The sequence below is a fragment of the Momordica charantia genome (genome assembly GCF_013281855.1).
Source record: "Momordica charantia cultivar OHB3-1 chromosome 11 unlocalized genomic scaffold, Mcharantia_2.0 BLBB01000011.1, whole genome shotgun sequence".
In the NCBI taxonomy this organism is placed as follows: Eukaryota; Viridiplantae; Streptophyta; class Magnoliopsida; order Cucurbitales; family Cucurbitaceae; genus Momordica; species Momordica charantia.
Window position 1 is genome coordinate 14,450,803 of NW_028275159.1, and position 25,199 is coordinate 14,476,001.

At 36.6% G+C, this 25,199-nt stretch overlaps 1 protein-coding gene and 1 pseudogene across 2 annotated transcripts in view; one reads left to right on the forward strand and one right to left on the reverse strand.

Moving 5' to 3' along the window:
• MLH1 (MUTL-homolog 1) overlaps nt 1–25,199 on the reverse strand; it is a 30,362-nt gene that overhangs the window by 1,350 nt on the left and 3,813 nt on the right. For both annotated transcript variants that reach the window (XM_022303314.2, XM_088119323.1), the window contains 8 exons: nt 24,759–24,857; nt 24,036–24,105; nt 23,806–23,935; nt 22,369–22,463; nt 22,179–22,287; nt 2,770–2,935; nt 2,497–2,658; nt 540–699 (listed from right to left, as the gene is read on the reverse strand). In XM_022303314.2, coding sequence (XP_022159006.1) covers nt 540–699; nt 2,497–2,658; nt 2,770–2,935; nt 22,179–22,287; nt 22,369–22,463; nt 23,806–23,935; nt 24,036–24,105; nt 24,759–24,857 — 991 coding nt within the window. The remainder of the gene's footprint in view (nt 1–539; nt 700–2,496; nt 2,659–2,769; nt 2,936–22,178; nt 22,288–22,368; nt 22,464–23,805; nt 23,936–24,035; nt 24,106–24,758; nt 24,858–25,199) is intronic.
• On the forward strand, nt 1,237–1,563 carry LOC148208159 (large ribosomal subunit protein eL29z pseudogene; annotated as a pseudogene).

A 25,199-nucleotide genomic window follows, 5' to 3' on the forward strand; every position in this document is an offset into this window, starting at 1 on the left:
TAATCATAAACATAGGAGATGATATGACACAACATGGACACGGTGACATGTCATTTCTTAAAAATCTAAGACAAGACATGTATACCATAAGAACACGTTTATTAAAATATACAATTTTTTAAAGTATATATCATTTTTTATACAAGAAAATTCAAAATCAACATTTTCATGCTTAAGAAAGTGAGTTTGATGTATCTTGCCCTCAAAACTTTTATCAGGTATTACTATTTATGTCTATTTCTTATGCTTAACAAGTGTTCAATATGTGCCTAATAAGTATCAGATCCATATTTTACTTTGTACACATAGTGGTGTGATTCTATTGAGATAATAAGTGTCTGATACATGTCTAGTAAGTGTCGGGGTGTCCAACACAGACACATTACCCAAATAGAAGTGTCTATGCTTCTTAGAATAGAGCCCATTATTGCTCAGATTGAAAAATACAGCAGATATTAGGGCCAATAATAATCTGTTACGTAAAAGAACAAGAAAAGGAAAACCAAACATTCAAGAAATCAATATTGGCAAGCAGTTACCTATATCTTCATCTTCAGGTTTCCCGGATGATTTTATCCGTTTGTAGAACTGCAAGCCATCACCTGATGGATTGGGTAGCAATGGAGGATGCATAGCATAGAAATTCCCAATGGCAGCTGAAACCGACTGGAGACAATTTTTCTCATCTTCCCAATCAATCTACAAATTATAAGTACATTTAGGTATATGGTATACTAGCTAAGGCAGATAATGCATTCCTCAAAGATGTGTATTGAATTAAGAACCGTTGCTTGAGCAGTTTCTTGACTTCCAGATAATGGCCTTTTTTTTTCTTTTTTTTGGGATAAGAGACAGATATATTAACAAAACAACACCAAGGACAAAACAACCTAAGGGCAAGGGATGAGAGGACCATCTTCCAAAAGAAACTAATACATGAACGCTGTCCAATCATGGAGAATCGAAGATAAGTTGTAATTACAAAAAAAATCTCTGTGTTCGAGGCACCAAAGAGATGTCGTAAGCTGTATACCATCTACGAGCCTGTTTATACTAGAGGAGGTTTCTTCAAAATCTCTGTTGTTCCATATAATTACTTTTATTTCAGTATTTAGTGGCATAGGAAAATGGCAAGTATGTTGTGAGGCAATCCTCCCCTTTTAGGTTTAGAATTATTCACAATAAAATAAGGAGTTATAACCATTACTAAAACCAAGTGGGAGGAAGATAAAACATATGAGTGGGGATGGATTTGAAGTTTTCATAAGTTACAGAACTCAAAAGTCATTTAAAAATGAAGTTACAGATTTAGAAAAGGAGTATCGACTTGAAAAGAGGATCTTGAGAAAGGGTTATGAGAGATGGATAAGAACGAAGAGGAGCTTTAATGTGACTGATAAATAAATAATCAAGAATGCCCATAAAAACGGCATCAAGAAACCAAGGAAGCATCGCCACACTTCCACTAAAGGGATGGACCCGAAGTTTCTTAGGAACCAAAGTTAAGCGAAGAAGCACAACAAGAAGAGTGCTGAAACCGCTTCGGAAGAAAGAAGTTTTTAGGATTTCTATGATATAAGTTTGCTTCTACTGAACCTTTTGTTTTCTGATTTTTGTTTTTGTTATATTCTTGTAATATTGACTTTGTTGTAGCGAAAAAAAAAATGATCAAGAATATCAAGCAAGACCTAATTGATATTTACCACCAGGACGAAATAGATCTAATTCAAAGATGCAATATTCGGTAATTAAAAGAAGGTGATCAGAGTTCAGCATTCTACCATAGATATCTAGCAACACAGAAAATATGTCATTTCTGGGATGTTTTCAGCTGAAAAGGTAAGTTTAGTGGACGGAAAAGCAATTAAATATGAAATGATTAATTTCTACAAGTGCTTATAAAAAAAAGGATGCCTCTACGGTTCTACCAATGTCAAAAAACGATTAGTTCAAAAATACTCTTGAAGAAGTTAAAATTTGTGGACATGAGAATCGAATGGATTTACAATGGAAGGTGAGACCCTAGTGGTTGTTTCACAATTTGCTCTTAGGTAAAAGCAAGATCTATTTTCCCAAGAGCTAATAACATGTGGCTAAAGGCTGTTTGGAAATATTAAGAAATAACCAAGAAAAGTTAACATTAGAGAACAAAATCCAAATACAGAAAAGTAAAATTCAATATTGAAGAGACCTCGTAATATTTGATAATAATCGCTAGCAGATAAGAATAATTCCTAAGAGACAAAACACAATAATTAAGTAGCTAGCTAATTGTAGAGTATGACTTAGTATTAAGCGATCATTTTACAAATATAAAACGTGCAAATTATGTAATGGCACATTTTATGTCTAAATTTAGTACTTAAGGAATACCAAGCACCATAGAGAAATTAATATGACCAAAAGGATAATGCAAAAATGAATAGATGGAATAACGTAAATAATAATAATAATAATAATAATAATAAAATTCAACAGAAGGATATAAAAACTTACATCATTAGCCAAGGAAACTATAAATTCAGGAACACGGTCCATATCAGGTGTGTATTGGTCAAGTACGAGCGGAAGTCTAGCCAAATTCCCATTTTTGTCAATATGTATGCAGAAAAATTCCTCCAGCATTTCAGCCTTCTGCTTGAGTAGTTTTGAGCCCATCTAAAAAGCAGCGGCAAAACATTAGACATAGAGAACAAGAAGCTATAAGAAAACTGAAGAAAGCACTAATTTGTGCCTTAAAAACATATATCAGAGAGGACAGCGAATTACCTCAGCTACCTTCTCTTTAAAACCATCATTCTCATTGCACACTGGATTCACATCTTCCTCCTTCAGTGCCAAAATAATTAACTCGGACAGAGGGGCTGGGTTGCTCAATTGTATTGCGTTAAAATGCGCAAATCGATGTAAAACTTGCTGGTACATGAGTTCTTTGCTACAAATTACAATGCAGACATTTTTTAAAAGTAAAAAAGAATTAAGTTGCCTAGACCTATTATCTTTAAACATTCGAGTAAATAAGCCCTCATTTCTTTAAATTTTTTTAATCTTATAATTTATAATAGGTTTACACACATGAAGTTTATACATATATATATTTTGTTTCTATTTTTTGCTTTAAAAAGAACCCTAATTTTTTAAGCCCACTAAAGCCCCATGTGGCTGTTGCACTTGAATACACCTCCCTACTCCCTTTACACGGTTAATAATGCAACACCTGGAAGTTTTAGTATTATTATAGTATTTATTTGTTGTTTGATAATTAACTTAAAATTTATTTTGATAATTAACTTATGTAAGTTTATCTTCTTTTTAAGAGTTGTACCTTAGATAAGCATCTTTATTTAAGATAAAATTTAATCTTTTTAAAATTTGAATTAAGATAATAGTTTAAAAGAATAAGATTCAAAACGATACATGTAGTAAGCTCACCAAAAGGTATGAACATGAGACCTCTGAACTGGTATGACAAAAGACCTCAAGCCCTTGCCAACTGGGCTACCTCTTTGGGGCACATGCTAGGAGAGTAATTAGAGAATAAATTAGAATGAGCACACTATTGAGATACTTTAAGTTTGGCCAGGTTGAAAAGTTTAAGTGCTGACTTCTTTTTCCCTTCAAATACCCTTTGGTTTCTTTCAAACCAAAGCTCATATAACAAGCTTTCACTCCATTTACCCAAAGCATACCAATTTTTGAAGGCAAGTGCAGCTCAAAAAGTCAAGCTGATGTACCATCCCAAACAAAGAGGTATTAAGGGTATGTTTGGGTGTGATGGTAGAATCAGTAATTTTGAAAACATAGATTTAAATATAGCTGATTTTTCAAAATCACCATCCAAGTGATACTTTAAAAATCAATTTAAAGTGATCTTAAACTTTCCAAAAATCAATTTTTTAATTTGCCAAACATGATCAATGGAAAGGGAAGTGATTTTGACACTCTCAAACGCACCCTAAATCTAATCCCAAACAGCTGATCCTCACAAAGAGGGTATTATATCTAATAAGCTCTCAAACAACCTCACTAGATCTTTCCACCCCCTAAAGATTATTATTTCTCTCAAGCCAAATTCCCCCCAAGATAGCAAAGATACAAACTTACCGCAAAAAACTTCCCCTATCAAGAAAGGGGGGACAACAACACCTCCTTCATCATCGCCCGACAATCTCTGTTACGAGCAGAAGATAACCCCAAAGCACTAAAAAAACGATCCCAATCTTTCGAGGAAACTGACAAGACCAAATAATGTGGTCAAGATCCTCCGAGGCACCTGTGCAAAGCACACACCACTAAGGCTCCAAAAGGAAAGAAGGCACCTTTGGATACAATCCAATGTATTGATTTTTCCATGTATGACCTGCCACTCAAAGAACTTAATAATTTTTTGGAATTTGACCTTCCAAAGCGAGGCAAATAACGAAGCAAAAGGGGGAAGAGAGATAACTCAACAGATAGAAGAAAGAGCGGCAAGAAAACCTCTTGGAAGGCCAAACTCGAAAATCCTTACTCCCCCACAAAAAAGAGCATCTGCCAGCATAAGTAAAGCTGAAACCTCCAAAGTCTCTCTATCCATCAAGGGACGCCTGAGACCTAAAGAAAGTGAAGATGAACTCCTCACTGAAACCAAAACCGAGGCTACCAAATGCAACCTCTTACTAGTGAGATGGTAAAGACATGGAAATAAAAGGAAAAGGAGTCTGTCTCCCACCCAAATTTCCCCATGGGAGTAGGTATCAGACCCATCCCCCATAGAACATCTCAAAAACTAGGAATTGAAGGGGGAGCAAACGAAATAGCCTTCCACGGATTTCTAGCACACATCTTAAGTCCTCCTGCTAAGACCTCGTCAAAAGAATGTGGCCCATACTTGCTCACGATAACCCTACACAACAATGCCCTAAGTTCTTGAAAGAAACACCACGACCATTTAGGCAACACAACCTCATTCTTAAGTCTCAAGTTCCTAATGCCCAAACCTCCCACCTCCAAAAGATTTGAAATGGTTTCCCAGTTAATTAAATGCGACCCACCCCCCCCCCCCCATCCCGTCCCTCTCAAAGGAAATCCCTCATCATCTTCTCCAAGCTCTTCCTTACTGACACCGGAAGCTTAAACAGTGGCATATAGTGCGTCGGCATACCACTTAGAACAGCCTGAATAAGCATGAACCTCACCCCTTTAGGAAGAAAATAATTTTAAAAAAAAATTCCATGAAGAGAGATGCTTTTGAATATTTTCCAACACAAGCACCCAAAAGGCAACACTTTCGGATTATGACCCAAAGGAAACACTAAATAGGAGGGAAAAACATTCACTTCGCAACCAACCAAAGATGCCCAATACCTAGGAAACAAACTTACCGCAAAAAAACTTCCCCTATCAAGAAAAGGGGGACAACAACACCTCCTCCATCATCGCTCAACAATCTCTATTACAAGCAAAAGATAACCCCAAAGCACTAAAAAAACGATCCCAAATCTTTCGAGGAAACTGACAAGACCAAATAATGTGGTCAAGATACTTCGAGGCACCTGTGCAAAGCACACACCACTAAGGCTCCAAAAGGGAAGAAGGCACCTTTGGATACGATCCAATGTATTGATTTTTCCATGTATGACCTGATTTTTTGGAATTTTGACCTTCCAAAGTGAGGCAAATAACAGGGCAAAAGGTGGAAGAGAGATAACTCAACAGATAGAAGAAAGAGCTACAAGAAAATCTCTTGAAGGGCAAACTCGAAAATCCTTCCTCCCCCACAAAAAAGGAGCATCTGCCAGCATAAGAAGTAAAGCTGGAACCTCAAAAGTCTCTCTATCCATCAAGGGACGCCAGTCGCCTGAGACCCAAAGAAAGTGAAGATGCACTCCCCACTGAAACCAAAACCGAGGCTACCGAATGCAACCCCTTACCAGTGAGATGGTAAAGACATGGAAATAAAAGGACAAGGAGTCTGTCTCCCACCCAAATTTCCCCATGGGAGTAGGTATTAGACCCATCCCCCATAGAACATCTCAAAAACTAGGAATTGAAGGGGGAGCAAACGAAATAGCCTTCCACGGATTTCTAGCACACATCTTAAGTCCTCCGACTAAGACCTCGTCAAAAGAATGTGGCCTATACTTGCTCACGATAACCCTACACAACAATGCCCTAAGTTCTTGAAAGAAACACCACGACCATTTAGGCAACACAACCTCATTCTTAAGTCTCAAGTTCCTAATGCCCAAACCTCTTGAAAGAAACACCACAACCATTTAGGCAACACAACCTCATTCTTAAGTCTCAAGTTCCTAATGCCCAAACCTCCCACCTCCAAAGGATTTGAAATGGTTTCCCAATTAATTAAATGCACCCACCCCCCTCATCCCGTCCCTCCCAAAGGAAATCCCTCATCATCTTCTCCAAGCTCTTGCTTACTGACACTGGAAGCTTAAACAGTGACATATAGTGCGTCGGCATACCACTTAGAACAGCCTAAATAAGCATGAACCTCACCCCTTTAGGAAGAAAATAATTAAAAAAAAAAACTTTTTTCCATGAAGAGAGACGCTTTTGAATATTTTCCAACACAAGCACCCAAAAGGCAACACTTTCGGATTATGACCCAAAGGAAACCCTAAATAGGAGGAAAAACATTCACTTCGCAACCAACCAAAGACGCCCAATACCTAGGAAGCACAGACACATCCGAACACGCGAAAGATGTCATTTTTTTTTATGTAGGACATGCAAAGGACACGCCCATCTAACAAACTTAAAATAAAAGGTAGACTATTTTTTAAAAATGGAAGCCCAACCAATCGATGTTAAAAATAAGCTTCCTGTTAAAAAAATAAATAGAAAAAATATATTTTTTTAAAAGAAAACTCACACAGAAGAGAAGTCCCCCTTTCCCCTGCTGCTGCGGCGCTTCACCTCCCACGACATTGTCATTCTTCATGCCGCCACTGACCAACTATGACACCACTACAACACTAATTAGGTTTGGTTTTTTCTTCAGTTAGGTAGTATTTTTCCGTTTTTAATAGTTTGTAAAAAAACCAAAAGTATTTTGGGTTTTACTTTGAAATATTAGATGGCATATTCTACCTCTAGAAATAATAGTCGAAGTCAATCAACCCAAACCAAGCCTTAAATCTCTAATTACAATATTGAGAATGAATCAAATCTACTTTGGTAATATGTGACTAAGCATAAAGAATTGAAATATTTGATGGCAATGTAACTTTTGTCATGACATAAAGAAAAGTTTTTATACAAGGGTTAGAGCTCATTTATTAAAGATAAGTGGTCAAAGTATTGAAATTTGTTGAAAAGTTAACTTCCCAAGATATCGCCGATATGAAAAAACTAGAAGATGAGGCAAAGAGTCGTGCAACTAAAAGACTCCTAAAACTATTCTTTTACCACCTTCAAACATATCTATTGGGGGAGTTGGTGTGAGCAATGCTCCTATTTCAAGTAGTTTTGTGCAAAAGGTAAGGAAGGGTACTCTAAGGCAATCAACTAGCGTATGCAGAATGTAGTTGGATCTCTACAATTGCTAGTGATGTGATGGTGAAGAACTTTATTATGAATCATTCAATAAGACTTGCAATATTTAATAAGTTTGTATCTTTGAAAATGCTTTCTCTGGTAGATACACGTTTTGCATCAGCCATTATTATGCTGAAGAGGTTTAAACTCAAAAAGGTGGTATACAAAGTATGGTTATTAGTGACAAATGTACATGTTATAGAGAGGATGATAGGGGGAAAGCAATATATGTAAAGAATTGGTGCTAAATGATGTGTGTGGAGACAATTGATAATATCATTTTCTTCACTTCGCCTGGTCTAGGCAAAAAATTAGTAAATTCCAAGTTCGCTTTTGCACAGTCTTTTGGCTTAGAAAAATATCTTTAGACACTACATCTCACGAGTTACTTCCATATCTTTATGTTGAGGTACTCGATTAGGATCCTCTTTAAGTCAATGCATACTATAGTACCTAAATATAAGTCTAGAAAATGTTGAACTCTTATATAGAAATCATAATACAAATGAAATAATAATAAATAGATGTAATAATTAAAAAAATACCTTGGATTCAATGAACGTGCTGAAAAATGGAGTGGGGTATTATTCTTTTTTTATATGAAACACGATATTTCATTGATGATAAGAAATATACAAAAGGCCAAAAAGGCAGGTTACAAGAACACCTTCCAATTTGAAATAAGATCGTTTAAGAAAGTCGTTTAAGTTGTAACTAATGAAGGGAGGGTAGAAATATTTATACCAACGTATCATAAACCAAATGAGTGGGGTATTATTCTAGTACAATAACTCTATAAAGAAAAATCTCGATGGGAAGGGATCTGTTGTTGAAGATCCTATTGTTCCCTTATAACTAATGAGTTGGGTGTTATTCTTGTTCCAACGAACAAAAAGAATATTATACACCACATTATAAAAAGAGACTTGATCCCCACATTTTCCTTCATGTCTCTATATTGTCGTCTCCACACTTTCAATCATAGTATCCCACATATCATAAACCAAATAAAGACCAGGTACATCTGTATCACAAACCCAAATCATATCATATATAGGTAAAGTGAAGAAAATGATATAATCAATTTTGTCTCCCCACACATTATCTAACATCAATTCTGTTACATATCTTGGTTTCCCCACATCATCCTCTCTATAACATGTCCATTTGTCACTAAAAACCATAGCTTACCAACCACCTTTAATGAGTTTAAACCTCTTCAGTATAATAATGGCCTGGCAATGTTTTTGCCACAGAAAGCATTTTTACAAACTTATCAAAAACTGCAAGTCTCATTGAATGATTCATAATAAAGTTCTTCACCACCATCACATTACCAACAATTGTAGAGATCCAACTACATTCTTCATATAATAGCCGATTGTATTCAACATTTTTTGGTACACATATTGATATGCTTCAAGCAACACACATCATGCCATGAGGGCCAACCGATGAAGAAGGGGATCTCCACTTCAACATGTGAATTATCTAGCTTCACGAGGAAGGAGAACAATTGGAGAAAGAAGCTTCAAGGAAACATGAAGACACCGAACCCAATAGCTCTAATTTATGAAGTATTTAGGGTTTGAGTCTTAAGTAGTGTTTTCATGTAATCAGTATTATAATCTTCTTTTAGACTTCATGTATAATTTATTTAATAGGTCCTAGGCCAAAGAATGGGGTTTAATGCACTTTAGAAGCTCATTTAGAGAAACTCCATCAATTTGTGTAACTTAGTTATGCCCCTTTGCAACTAGTTTAGTTAAAGTCATTTTCCTTTTATTTGAGAGAAATCAAGTTCTATTAGTCTAGCTTCTTCTTGTACACTTGGGAGGTTGTATTATTGATGAATGAAAATAGCCTTGAGCTTTCCTCTTTGCTCCCAAAATCATGAACTTGAACATTGGTGCATCTTGATCTAGTTACACAAAACTCTTTGAAACATGCAAGTTTAGGTTGGTCATCAAACTTGTGCAATGTTTAAATTTGGATCTAGAACAAGTTCTCTCTATCCAAAGCTTTGACCTTAAAGGTAAGTCATTTATTCTTCCCCTAGGGTGATTCTTTGTGTGTACTAGGTGTCGTCGTGTGTGTTTAGAAGGTGTTTGTTCTTACAAGATCTATAACAAATTTGAGGTCCCACTTTATTAATTACTTCCTTCAACAAATTTGCAATAAAATACTCATCTTTAATCTCACCTGAGCAATCCATCGCTTTCAAAAACTCTGGCTCACCATCTATAACTGCCGAATAATTTATCAAAGGTCTCATTTGTGAATCACTCCAGCAATAACTCACAATACTTATGACCTTCTCACACCATATGTCTTTAATGGGCTACATAATGTTTGAATATTTGTTTTTTTCTCTCTTAGAAGAGTTGTACTCAGCAAATTATATCCATGAGACACATATCTTGATAATAAATTATTTGTAGCATAAGTAAATGCACCTATACGATGTGAATTTCTCGTAAAATAAAAAGGCAACCCTAAAGAATAAACCATCCGAGCAATAAGTGCATGTAATTGGCCCATTGATGTCCTGTTAAATGACCATTTTATACCCTTCCTTTTCTTTTACTCAAAACTACTTGAAATAGGAGCATTACTCACACCAACTTTGCCAATAGATATGCTTGAAGATGGTAAAGGAATGGTTTTAGGAGTCTTTTTAGTTGCACGACTATTTGCCTCATCTTCCAACTTTTGAATATCGGCGATATCTTGGGGAGTAACTTTTCAACAAATTCAAAATATCTTGACCATTTATCTCCACTAAATAGCTCTAACTCTGGTATAAAAAATAATAATAATAAAGAAAGAAACTTTTATTTATGCCATGACAAAAGTTATATTACCATGAAATATTTCCACCTCTTTCGTTCAATTTTTTATGTGCCAAAGTAGCTTTGATTCATCTTCAATATTAGAATTCAAGATTGAAAGCTCTTTACCTCAGTTTGAGTTGGTTGACTTTGACTATTATTGGTAAAGGTAGAATGATGTAGTAGTTTGTTAGGTGTTTAGATGTTAGGGCTCTCTTTGTAGTTAGATTAAGTATTTTGTTTCTTATTGTTGTTTAGAATTAGTTAGGTTATTAGTTAGTTATTGTGGTTAACTTTAGTTAACCATTATTGTAATTAAAGCTCATTCGCCCATAAGCTAAGCCTATATATAAAGGCTACACTTCCCCTATTTGTACACTTTTTTTTATCATTAATAAAACAACCAGCCTAAGGCTTTTTCTGATCCACCAAGAATTGGTATGCCGAACTTGCTAACAAGAAACAAAGGTACAAAGAGTTTGCTGAAGGAGATTTGGTTCTTGTGCATCTTCAAAAGGAGAGATTTCCAAGAGGAACCTATAGTAAGTTACAAAAGAAGAAAATCGGGCCTTGTAGGATCCTTAAACATATTGGCTCTAATGCTTACAAGGTAGAGCTTCCGGAAGGCTATAACATTTCTAACACCTTCAATGTTTCTGATTTGTATACATATTATCCTCTTAGTGAACTTAGTGTTTAAACTTGAGGAAGAGTTTTTTTTTTATGAAGGGGGGAATTGATGCAGTAGTTTGTTAGGTGTTTAGATGTTAGAGCTCTCTTTGTAATTAGGTTAAGTATTTTGTTTCTTATTATTGTTTAGATTAGTTAGGTTATTAGTTAGTTACTGTGGTTAACTAAAAACTAAGGATAGAGACACCAGAGAGACATACCCGAGAAAAGAGAGAAGAAATAAATTCTCAAATTGATTGATCAAAGATGAGGAATAGAGACACTATTTATAGGTTACAAGAGGAAACAAAATCTAGGAATAACCTCCTAACTTCCCTAACAAAAAAGGAGATTTATTTGCTAAATTTAAACACAAAATCTAAACAACTTTAAAACAACTTCTAACTAAGCCCACATAATCTTAACTTCTAACTAATTCAACACTCCCCCTCAAGCTGGACTATACAGATTGAACAGTTTCAGCTTGATCAACAACCTTTCAAACACGGGTCTCAAGAGTCCTTTTGTTAGGATATCTGCAGCTTGATCTGATGATGGAACATACATCAAATTTATAATTTTCTCTTCAATCTTCTCCTTGATAAAATGCCTGTCAACCTCAACATGTTTAGTACGATCATGATGCACTGGATTGTGTGCAATAGCAATTGCAGCCTTGTTGTCACAATAGACTTCCATTGAACTATCAAACCTGATCTTGAGTTCTTGGAGAAGGAGTTTCAGCCACATTATCTCACAAATACCATGAGATAATGCCCTGAATTCAGCCTCAGCACTACTTCTTGCAACAACTGATTGTTTCTTACTCTTCCATGTAACAAGATTACCCCAGACGAAGGTACAATATCCTGTCGTAGATCTCCTATCTTGAATAGAACCTGCCCAATCAGCATCTGTAAACACCTTAATCTTTCTGTCATCATCCTTTCCGAAAAATAATCCAAGCCCTGGAGTTCCTTTAAGATATCTAAGAATATGATACACGGCTTCCATGTGTTCTTTAGTAGGAGCATGCATGTATTGACTTACAACACTCACTGCAAATGCAATATCCGGCCTAGTGTGGTATAAATAGATTAATCTTCCAACAAGACGCTGATATCTCCCTTTATCAACGGGTACCCATCTAGGCTCTCTCCCAACTTATGATTGGGACTTATTGGAGTATCAGATGGTTTACATCCAAGCATTCCGGTTTCCTTCAAGAGGTCTAGTACATATTTTCTTTGACATACAGATATACCAGTTCTGCTCCTTGCAACTTCCATCCCTAGAAAATACCGAAGTGTTCCCAGGTCCTTTATTTCGAACTCCTTTCCAAGTACCTGTTTTAGTCTCTCTATTTCTTCATGATGGTCACCTGTTACGATAATATCATCGACATAAACAATGAGGATGGTGATCTTACCTTGAGAGTGTCTATAGAACATTGTATGGTCAGTTTGAGCTTGGGTATATCCTTGTTTACAAACAGCCTTTGAAAATCGCCCGAACCATGCACGTGGGGATTGTTTTAAACCATAGAGAGATTTCTTCAGCTTACACACCTTTCCATCATACTTGTCAATGTCAAATCCTGGAGGAAGGTCCATGTACACCTCTTCTTCCAAATCTCCATTGAGGAATGCATTCTTGACATCCAGTTGTTGTAGTTTCCAATCCAGATTTGCAGCAAGGGACAAGAGGACACGAATTGTGTTTAATTTTGCAACGGGTGCAAATGTCTCCTGATAGTCTACCCCAAAAGTCTGAGAGTATCCTTTGGCCACCAATCTTGCTTTATACCTTTCAATGGACCCATCAGCCTTATATTTGACAGTAAAGATCCATCGGCATCCTACCGTTGGTTTATCTTGAGGACGATCAACTATTGTCCACGTATCATTAAGCTTCAAAGCCTTCATTTCATCATCTATCGCATTTTTCCACTGTGGATTGCTCATAGCCTCTTGAATGGATTTTGGTACCTCATTGGCTTCCAGATTGAGAGCCAAGGTCTGAACTGCTGAAGATAAATGACTATAACCAATACATCGAGCAATTGGATGTTGAGTACACGATCTCACACCCTTCCTAAGTGCAATAAGAAGATCAAGATCATTAGTATTGTCTTGAGGCACAAGGGTAGATTGTTCAGTACCTAAGGACGAGATGGATTCATGACTTTGCTGTTGAGGCTGTGGTGGCTCCACTCCTCTTTGAACCGTTTGTTGCCGATAATAAACAAGAGTCTCAGGTTGCTTGTCACTTCGATTTGGGTTGACTTGATCATCTTCATTATTACAGGAAATAATAGGAACTGACTCTTCTATCTGAGTAATTGGGATTATCGGGATAGGTATTTTTGGCTGAGGTGACTCGGTATTTAGACCATCAATCTCAGGTATTTTTGACTAAGGGGACTCAATTCTGGTATTTAGATCATCAATCTCCCAAAAATTTCCATCAAGACTACTTGTAATAGGCTGAGTCTCCCCCTGAGGGGAATTTAGGGAAAAAAAAGATTGAGACTCAAAAAATGTGACATCCATGGTAGTGTAAAATTTATGGGTGAATGGACAATAGCATTTATAGCCTTTTTGAATAAGAGAATAACCAAGGAAGACACTTTCTGGCTTTTGGCTCCAATTTGTGACGTTCATGATCATAAACATGAGTGAATGTAGTACATCCAAATATTTTGAGGGGAATTGTGAGGACAGATCGGATTTGCGGATAGATAGTGAGTAAGATTTCTAGTGGAGTGTTAAATTTCAGAACACGAGAGGGCATCCGATTAATGAGATAACAAGCAGTAAGGACAGCATCACCCCAAAAACGATTAGGAACAGAATTGGTGAACATGAGAGCACGAGCAGTTTCTAAAAGATGCCTATTTTTCCTTTCAGCTATACCATTTTGTAATGACACAGGAACTTTGGTGAATGATTCCATTTTGAGACGGGAAAGTTCCCAATGTTTGATTAAAATATTTTGTCCCCTTATCTGTGCGAAGAATTTTGATTCTCGTATTAAATTGATTATGAATGAGAGAATGAAACTGTTCAAAGATTGATGCAGTTTCTGATTTTTCTTTAAGTAAATAGACCCAACAAACCCTAGTGTGGTCATCAGTGAAGGTAAGCAACCAACGTTTACCGGACATAGTTTTGATGCGAGACGGCCCCCATAAATCACCATGAATCATTGTGAATGGACTAGATGGTATATACTCAACAGAAGGATAAGATGTACGAGAGTGTTTTGCAAGTTGACACACTTCGCAAGTAAAAAGGTTATCTTTATGAAAAAGTGAAGGGTACAAATGTTTAAGATACTGAAAACTCGGGTGCCCTAAACGGCGATGTAAAAGTAGAATTTGTTGTTCCCTAGAATTCGACTCACTACCAACCTGGAGAACTTGTTTATTTCTTAGATTTTGTCCTCTGAAGTAGTAGAGCCCTTCAAAGCCATCAGCATTGCCAATCGTCGTTCCCGTTATCAAGTCCTGAAACAAACACTTAGAGTCAGTGAACAGGGCTTGACACTTTAAATCATGAGTCAACTTATAAATAGAAATTAGATTGCAACATAATTTAGGCACATGGAGCACTGAGTACAATGTAATGTTTGGGCTAAGAATAACAAAACCAAAACCCTTAATAATGGCCGATGACCCATCTGCAAGCTTGACATGTGTCTGAATCGGGTTGGGTGAGTACAGGGTAAACATATCATGAAAAGCGGTCATATGATCAATTGCACCCAAATCTAAGATCCACTGATCGGAATGCTGCTGACTTGTTAAAGCTGCACTAAAAATACCTCGTTGTGCCACAAAACTTGACGAAGGAGTAAACTCAACCGGCAGTGTTAAGAGGCGATAGAGCTGTTCAAGTTGTGCCTTCGAAAATGGAGGGAGAGAGGTGGCCAAATCTTGGGAGTTTGACACACTAGGGCCCACTTGATAGCCGGAGGAGCTGGTTCGAGAAGGTGGAGTATTTGTAGGTGGAGGTGGCCGATAATCCCCTGATAAATTCTTCCGTCGAGGACGACCATGAAGTTCCCAACACCGATCTTTTGTATGGTTTGTGCGCTTACAATGATCACACCATAGGTTGTTCCGACGAGTAGATCGGGATGAAGGTGGTGGTGGACCTCGTGCCGCCAGAGCTGATGATTCCAGTGAGAGGGACAGAGGTTTTGTGGGTGTATCACCCATCATCACACGTTTACGGCTTGACTCCCAGCGAACTTCTGCGAAGATTTTGTCAATGGCTGGGATTGGCTTTGTGGCAAGTAAGCGGCCACGCACATCATCTAATTTCGGATGAAGACCTGCAAGAAAATCATAAATTCGTTCCTTCTCGACGTGTTTGCGGAAGCGTTCAGCATCCTTCAAGTTCTCCCATTCGAGATTGAGACATAAATCAAGTTCAGCCCACAACCTACGTAATGAGCTGTAGTATTGGGTGACATCGGATTCACCTTGTCGTAAGAAATGTGCCTTATTGCGTAATTCAAACAATTGAGCCGAGTTATCAAAATCAGAAAAAGCCATAGTGAGCGCATTCCAAAGATCCTTTGCTGTTGAGTAGAAGATGAAGGATTCTTTAATGTCCTCCTCCATCGAATTCATGAGTCATGCCATGACCATTGAGTTTTGTGCATCCCACACGGAAAAAGAAGGGTCAGCTTCATCTGGTTCTGCTATCGTGCCATTGATGTACCAGAGTCGACTGCGGCCACAAATAACTAGGAGGGCCAATCAAGACCATTGCAGAAAATTTTTTCCGTTGAGTTTTGGAGAGGTAATTTGGAGTGAAGTGTTTTCAGAGACAGAGACATGAGGTGTCGTGGATGTGCTTTTAGGGAGAGAAATTGAGGTCGTATTCGATCCGTCGGAACTCTCATCCTTGCGCACATCAGTCATCATGGCTGTTTTAACCATTCTGGTGTCAATCTAAACCTGGCTCTGATACCATAAAAACTAAGGATAGAGACACCAGAGAGACATACACGAGAAAAGAGAGAAGAAATAAATTCTCAAATTGATTGATCAAAGATGAGGAATAGAGGCACTATTTATAGGTTACAAGAGGAAACAAAATCTAGGAATAACCTCCTAACTTCCCTAACAAAAAAGGAGATTTATTTGCTAAATTTAAACACAAAATCTAAACAACTTTAAAACAACTTCTAACTAAGTCCACATAATCTTAACTTCTAACTAATTCAACATTAACTTTAGTTAACCATTATTGCAATTAAAGCCCATTGGCCCATAAGCTAAGCCTATATATAAAGACTAGGCTTCCCCTATTTGTACACCTTTTTTTATCATTAATAAAACAACCAGCCTAAGACTTTTTCTACTCCACCATAGAAGATTTCATCTAATATTAAAAAATAAAACCCAACACACTTCATTTGTTTTACTAACTATTGAAAATAAAGTTAACGTATAAATGAAGAAAAAAAAGGAACCTAATTAGTGTTGCAACGGCAACAATAGCTACATAGTTGGTCGGTGGCGGCAACATGAAGAACGGCAGTGGTGCTGGGAGGCGAAGCGTGGCAACAACAGGGGAGAGGAAGACTTCTCTTTAGTCTTAGATCCTTCAGAAAACTTAAAGTCTTGGGTTTTATTATTAAAAAAATACAATTTTATATTTATTTTTATAATAGGAGACTTACTTTTAACATGGGTTGCTTTCATTTTTTTTCAAATAGCCTACCTTTTTCTTTGGGTTTTTAGACAGGCGTGTCGAAGCCGTGACTAATATAAGTGTTAGAGTATAAATATTAGTATATTTTATATTCTTGTATTAATATTAATTTGTCTTTTACCTTCTCCTTATAGGATTAGGTCAACCTTAAATATTTGTATATATATATAGACTTTAATAATGAGAATACATCACATTGGATTCTCTCCAACCTTAATCTCTACATGATATCAGAGCTCTAGGTTTCTTGCCCATTAGGATTTTGATGCCCATTAGAGTTTTGTGCCCATTAGGGTTTTGTCCCTCAGGATTTTGTTCATTGCTATCCAACTCAACTCATTACTACCGCCGCCGCCGTTTGCTGATTCGCCAGCGCTGCTGTTTTCCGATTCCTATTCGTGAGTTTCATCTCACCGCCAATTGTCGTCGCCGTGTGCTTTCGTCACCGCCAGTCGCCACCCGTCGCCTTCGCCCCTGTGGTTGTCGTGGGGTAGCACTTAGGGTTTCTGGTTTCAGAAAACACCTAATCCGGTTTGGTTCCAGCAGTTTGATTCATCTGTTTTGTTTGGTTCGGGTGGTTTGGTCTGGTTCTGTCGTTTTGTTCAAATAAGTTCGTTTGTTTGTTATGGCTGAGAAGAAATCAATCGTAACTTCTGAGGTGATCCCAATGATATCAAAAAATCACAGAACACAAGTTGAATAGATTGTTTGTCTAATATATATGCACCAACTTGAGGGGGAGTGTTAGAGTATAGATATTAGTATATTTCATATTCTTGTATTAATATTAATTTGTCATTTACCTTCTCCTTATAGGATTAGGTCAACCTTGTATATTTGTCTATATATATAGACTTTAATAATGAGAATAAATCACATTGGATTCTCTCCAACCTTAGTCTCTACAAAAAGGAAAAAAAAATCAATAAATCAATAAATAAATAAGACATATTTTTTCGTGTGTCTGTGTCCGTGCTTCTTAGATAACAACAATCTTCCCAAAAAAACCATGCCCAGATTCCAGCAGAAAAGAAAGATCTTTTAAAACTCACCCAACCTTCTAACCTCTCTTTCAATCATAAGTTAGACTGTTTGCATTTTTCCTCACCAACAAAGCGGAAGTTGAGAAAACAAAAAACCAAGGTCCTCCCTCAACCCCACATAACCTAACCTCCCCCGACAAAGGAAAGAGCAATGCCTACATTAAATCAATTGATTTGTCATGACAGAGAAGAAAAACGGTGCACAGGTCGAGCTTCAGATCAATGTCCCTAGAAGCAAGGAGTACGCCCGCGTGTTTCATCGAGAACGCTACCTTCACAAATGACAAAAAAGAGGAATGACATTCCTTGGCTCTCTAACTTCTAAGCGCTCTGCTTTTGCAGATTTTTTAGGGAGAGAAGATTCCAGCATCTCACCAAACGAGCACCAACCTTGACTCCCCACGCCTTCAGGAACAATCAACGACGAACATCTTCCTTTTTGCAATTCCATCGCAATCACACATCTTCCCCTAGAATTAATAACCAACTGACGCCAGATTAAACCAATCGGTGAGTGCACCTCCCGAAGAACTCCATATTTGGGCGTGAACTAATGACAACGAAACAATACCTCGCTCAAGCCAACATCCCCATCTTCAAGCACACTTTCAAAGATTTTCCCCTACAAGCTTCTTCAATCACTACAAACTTACCATTTCCAGACCAACTAAGAACAAAACTTTTCCTCTCCACCCTCACCGTGAGGGGAGAGTCTATACTAACTCTCATGAGTAGAGAACAAAAATTAAAATAGTATTTAAACCTATAAACAATAACCACCTAATTCTGGGGTTTAAAACAAAGATAGATTTGTTAAAACAATTGCTTGGAAGTCAAAATTGTATCAATCAAAGACTGACATTCAAGCTAGACCACATAGAAAACCCATTGGATAAAGGAATTCCAAATAATATCAAATCTTTAGTAACTTTGTGGTACCCTTCATGCTTTTAGTTCTACCACCATTTGAGTTTTTAGAAGGCCATCTTTTGATATTCAAGCCAACAGAGATGTTATCTCTTGGAGATTGTAAGCCCACGGCCAATTCACTACATCTTCACTCCTCAGAGATATACATCTATCTGCCTCTTTACAGGGTTCTTCCTCACTGTACAGGGCTATTTGGAAGGACCTTCACCCGAAAAAGATTAAATTCTTCCTTTATACTCACGACAAATTACAAAGAAGAATGCCCACATATCTCCCCACATTGGTGTGTCTTATGCAAGCAACATGGTGAATATATCGGGCACATTTTTGTCTCTTGCAAATTGACCTCTAACTTGTGGAACACTCTTCTTTCTCTCTATGGATGGTCGGTTACTCTACCTACCGATATATCTCAACTATTGGCCTTATCTCTCACTGGTCATCCCTTCAAAAAGGAAAAACATTGCCTTTGGTCTCATTTCGTTTGAGTGGTGCTTTGGACTGTTTGGTTGGAGAGAAATTAAAGAATATTTCAAGATAAGGAGCGCTCACCTCATCAATTATTTGAATCTATAGTCTTTTTGGTTATTTCTTGGTGTAAATGCTCTCCTCCCTTTTACCGCTATATTTTCGCTTCTCTCTTATCTAATTGGAGAGCTTTTTTGTAACCCCAAGGGGTCTCTCCCCTTTTGTAATCAATTACATATTTCATATAATCAATGAAATAGTTTCTTTTCCCAAAAAAAAAAAAAAGAGATATTCAAGCCACCTCCAAAACACTATCTATGCACCCAACATTGACGCATGAATATTCTCCAAGTCCCCAAAAAAATATCATCCCTTTCGTTATATCTAGGTGACTCATAGATAATAGAGATCCAACATACCCACTAATTGACTGAGAGAGAGCTCCATAATGATTTTCCACAACTTCTAATATAATCCCTCTCGATCTTCCAAAACCACCTATTCAATCCCCTCTCATGCAGCAGATTTATAATGAAGCCATATCCATGGCCAAAGGAGAAAACTCCCAAAACTGAGAGAACCTCTCTAAAACCTTTTTATTCAATAATATTGTTCAAAAAACATCTCTCCTACAAATCCCAAAGGGCTATTTTATAGCCTTACAAGAAAATATAATTTATCTCACTGAAGCTAAAATACTAATTTCAAAATATACAATATATAAAAAGAGAAAAAAAGTATCATGGATTGGCCTAGTAGTCAACAAGGGCTAATGTAAAAGGTAAAGAGCTAAAAAGAAATGGGTTCAAACCATGGTGACCACCAACCAAAGATTTAATACTCTACGAGTTTACATGGAAACAAATGTGGTAGGTTCAGGTAGTTGTCCCATGAGGTTAATCGAAGTGCGCACAACCAAGCCCAGACACTCACAAATATCAAATATATATATATAGAAATTTGTAGAAATTTCAAATTTTATTTTAATGACCTTTTTTCTCCTTTAAATTTACGTCAATTTACTAAGTATTATGTCATGTAAGTTAATCATCAACCAATATTAACATTTATCAACGGTGAGAGACTAAATTGAAAAATATTAAAGTTAAAACATAAAGGACTAAATTGAAGCTTTTTACACAATAGGAACTAAACTGAAAAAACACTCCAACGTTAGAAACTAAAACATATATTTAGCCTACATTCTATTCGAAAAGAGTCCCTAGACTCCCCACCAAAATCAGTAGCTTCGTCTTCATTATTTTCCTCAAATAAGACAATTAATTCACCACCATTAAGGGTATAAATCATATTAATATTTTCCTTTCTGTTCAAAAAAAAAAAAATTACTCCTCCTTGGCGAGCCACATTCTATAGGTGTCTATTTATGTCTATTTATGAACAAAGGAAATAAAGAAGCAAGCCTTCTTATTTCTCTATGTGAAATTGTCCTTGGAGAAGGAAGAAAATATGCTTGATATTGAACCCTTGAACAGAAAGGAAAATATTGATATGGTTTATACCCTTAATGGTGGTGAATTGAATGTCTTATTTGAGGAAAATAATGAAGACGAAAGATCAAGAATATTTTCTTCCTTCTCCAAGAACAATTTCATATAGAGAAATAAGAAGGCTCGATTTTTATTTCCTTTGTTCATAAATAGACGCCTGTAGAATGTGACTCGCCAAGGAGGAGTATTTTTTTTTTTTTTTTTTGCAAAGCAGCCAGCCCACTTCATTAGGGCTTGAATTGATTTCATCACTGTCCATCCAAAAATAAGGATTCTTCAACTCATCACAGGCCCCAACATATTGACAATTCTTTTTGGCTTCTAGGCATCTTTCTCGAACTCATGCACCAATTTGGCCCCAGACCAGTGTTTTCGAGACGCAAGGCGCACCTCAAGACGACAAACCCTTTGATCGCCTGGAGGCGAGAGGCGATATAAAGGCGACGCCCGAGTGAAGCGAGACGCACCTTAATAAATAAATAAAAACTATATATATAGTGCATAAATTTATATAGTAAACATAGTTTAAAAAATAAATACCAAAATAGTGTCATAGTAAACGTCAACAAGATACATAAAACAACCAAATTAAATAAGTTTAGTCGAAGGCGGGAGCGGCGACAGTGATGTTCAGAGACGGGAGCGGGCGATGGCCAAAGATTGAGATGGTGAAGGTGAATGTCGAGAGGCAGAGAGAATGGTTAAGATTTGTGGACTGGGGTATTTCGCGAGGGAGGAAGGTTCTTTTAAAAAAAAACACATTAAAAATTAAAAATATATATATATATATAAGGCAGATCACCCATTGATCGCCTGGTCTCGGACGAGAGGCGCACAAAGGCGCACCAAGGCGAGTGCCCGATTGAAGGCGCTCGCCTGGACACCTTGCAAGGCGCACCTGAGGGAAATCGCCTCACCTCTAGCCTGAAGCGAGCGCCCGGGTGCGCCTCAATAAAACTGCCCTATACCCACGAACAGTTTCAAAGATTTAACTTTGCAAGAGTCCTCTGGGCAAAAGCAAAACTACAAGTTAACTCCCAACCCAACAAGCTTTCACTCCTCTCTCAGCTTCTGCTCATCTCAATCTATTTGAATCTTTGATAATTCAGTAATAATTAGCCTACCGTATACTGAATAATGATAATTCAAAGAGGTATACAAATACAGTTATTCAACAGTATTCTAATATTGGAAATGAATGGTTACAAAATGCAACGGCCAATCAGAGCAAGACTACAACATACGTGTCATATGGTTAAAGAAGTTTCTAAAACTTCATAAGAATGCTCCATAATACTTTTATTTTTCTTCCCTCCTCACAGAGTTTGTATCTTTGAACAATTTTGTTCATTTTTATTAATAGATGAAAAGTTCATATCTTGTTCAAAAATAAAAATAAAAATAAAAAAATCTCCACAATAAATTCAAATTTAACTCATCATTTTTATGAATCTTTACCTCAAGTTCACAACATTAGCAAGATAGAGATGAGTATCATGCTGAAGCAATGCGAAGACATCATCTGCCATTCCAACATATATGCAATGTCTTACAATGTTAAGGAGGCCTGCAGTTGCCAGCATTTAATATCTGTTCAATTGAAATCTCCAAAGCTTTCATAGAATTCAAAGATTCAGCGAGAAACTACCAGCATGACAATTCTTATCAATTTCTGTAACAAGATCTTGAATGCTAGTAAGATTAGCAACTTCCTTTGGATTCCTTCTCCGTCTAACAAAAGACCTACAAATCCAGTGTATGTAAAAGGGCAAATAATTAATCCTTATCAAAAATAATAATGCAAATTATAAAACAGTATGATTCTATATTTACCTTGCAAATACATATAAATTCTTGAACCTTTAATTTCAATTTTCTTCTTATGGTCCATAATAATGTATAGGGGCACTAATACGGCTGATAGGCTTCAGAGAAAGTTCTCCAATTGGACTCTCCCAAATATACAATCTTTCTAAATGACATGAGGAGTCCCTGGACCACTTGTTTCTCCACTGTCTTGTTGCCTACGGAGGTTGTTTTATTCTGAAGGAGATGGGCACTCTTTATGCCTCCCCAAAAAATGTGGGTGATTGGCTCTTGGAGGGAGTGTAGGGGCTGACTTTCTATTTCAAAAGGAGACCTAAGATTCTTTGATTGTGTGCCATGGGGGCCACCTTTTGGCTTATTTGGAAAGAGAAGAACTATACAATTTGAGGACAAAAAAATTTCAGCTGATCAATAGGATACAGCAATTGGCTTCTTGGTGGAATGCAAATCACAGATATTTCTTTTGTACCAGTCTTTCCATGATTATTAGAAACTGGGAGGCTTTTTTTCATCTCCTTTCTTCCCTCTTTTTTTTTTCTTTCCTCAATTTACAGCAACTATAATTTCAAGGACGCACATTGCAACTATAAAAATAAATAAAGGACATTTTAATTATTGGCACATGCAAGAAGGAGTCAATAAAACAAAGACTCCTTTCCATATCATTCTGAATCTCTTAAAGATTTTTAATCAGCGATACCGTAGCAAATGCTGGACATTGGATAACAAATAAGAATTCAGCTTTGAAGATTTCTTTTGAAAAAATATTTTGTTGAACCATAACTGTTAATAAAACTAAACAACAAAGAAATTGATTGGGATAAAAAGATTGGTGAAAATTAATAATCATAGGCTCCACAATCCTAGAGAGTATCTCTCTCCATGTTTACATTTAGCATCGTCAATCCTTCACAATATGTCTATCTTTAGTGTGTATTTTTTTCCCCAATTCTTCGCAAGATATATATTTGTTTCCATAATTTTCATATTAAAAACTGGGTACCATCTCCCCCTCCCCCCACCTCACCCACCATCTCTGCCATTTCCTTCCTTTCCCCTATCTATTATGAACTTTCTCCCATTCTCTAAGCCCTTTACTTTTTTCACTAGTCCCAAGACTATTAAAACTAAGCACAACAAAGAACAGAACTGTCTAAGTTACATCAAATACAGTCTGTATGATGATATCTAATAACAATTAACAATGCAAAACTTTGATATGGATAGCTCCATACTAAAAACCAAGATATATACATACCTCACAGCAGTCAAGCTAGATTCAGGGAGGCCAGGAGGCTTCATTTGCACGTATGCATGCAACCTTCCAGCTGGATCTGTTGAATCTGTCCTAACCATTTTATGCACTGGAACTTTTTGTGATTTTGACCCTAGATGCATTACAACAATATGACTGAAGGGACGGGTAAACAATCTTAAAAACTACAAAATAAAGGGTGTGACACCCACAAAGACCAAAACATGTTGTACCAGATTGTGAGGAATTCTGATTATAGTCATTGCTCATAACCATTTGATAAGCTGCAGAAGATTCTACATCCTATAATATGCAGTTCATGGTGGAGTATGATCAATAACTGAGATCCAATAAATTAACTATATTGATTGAAATATTTTTGCACCTCAAAAGTCTTCATAACACTACAGTGAAGAAACTTATCAAACAAAGAATGAAGTTGAAGAAACGTATACTAAAAGGATATTTTGCTAATACATTTAGTTCTCTCTTTAGGAACAACGGTCTATTCCTCGGACTCTCTTTTTGGGTTGTTTGATAATTAAAGATTTTTTTTCTATGGGTTTCTTCAGCTCCAAGTGGTTTTTTCGGATGCTTCTTCTCCTTCATTGGGGTAGCTTCAATGGTTGGAAGTTTTTTTGGATCATTTCATTGTGGAATTTTGTTTTTTGGGTTGTTTCGGTGGAGCCTTGTAGTTTCCTGGTATTGTTGACCCTAAATCCTTTAGTTTGATGGCTCATTGTTTTTCAATTTCTTTATATATCTTCTATGGTTGAAATGCTCCTACTTGAGCTTGTTCCCTATTTTGATCTTTTCCTTTCCAGAATTTGTTTCCTGAACATTTCCTTTCCATATGATGAATGAAAAGTTGTTTCTTTGTTTGGAAAAAAAATGGTATTTTCAATAACCAATTTAATCCAATTTGTAGATTTTTCAGACAAAGCTATTAAATATACCTGTTCTTGAAATGTTCTTGTGTCATTAGAACTTCTCAATTTTGATTCAACCGCTGACTGTATCCTCTCAATAATAACTTCCTGATTCAGAAGGGTAACCTGCATATTGATAGAGATTTAGTCCGTAGAACAATATAAAACTTCAAACGTTGAACTTGTGAATTCTACAGTTATAGAGAACTTATAAAGAATTAAGTGTAAACAAAGAAACTTCCATAAGAATTTTGATGACTACTTAGATCTAATTTGTAAAGCAAGCTCAGAATCTCAATGTCAACTTTTCTTGAAAGAAATAGAGCACTGTGCAAGGAAGATTGTTTTGACACTCTTTATGAGATTTTTTTTTTTTATAAGAAATTTTTTCTCTCTTTATGAGAAATTGAAATTCCTTTTCACAATTGCAACTCTCTATGAAGCATGGCTTTAATTTGTGTAACATGT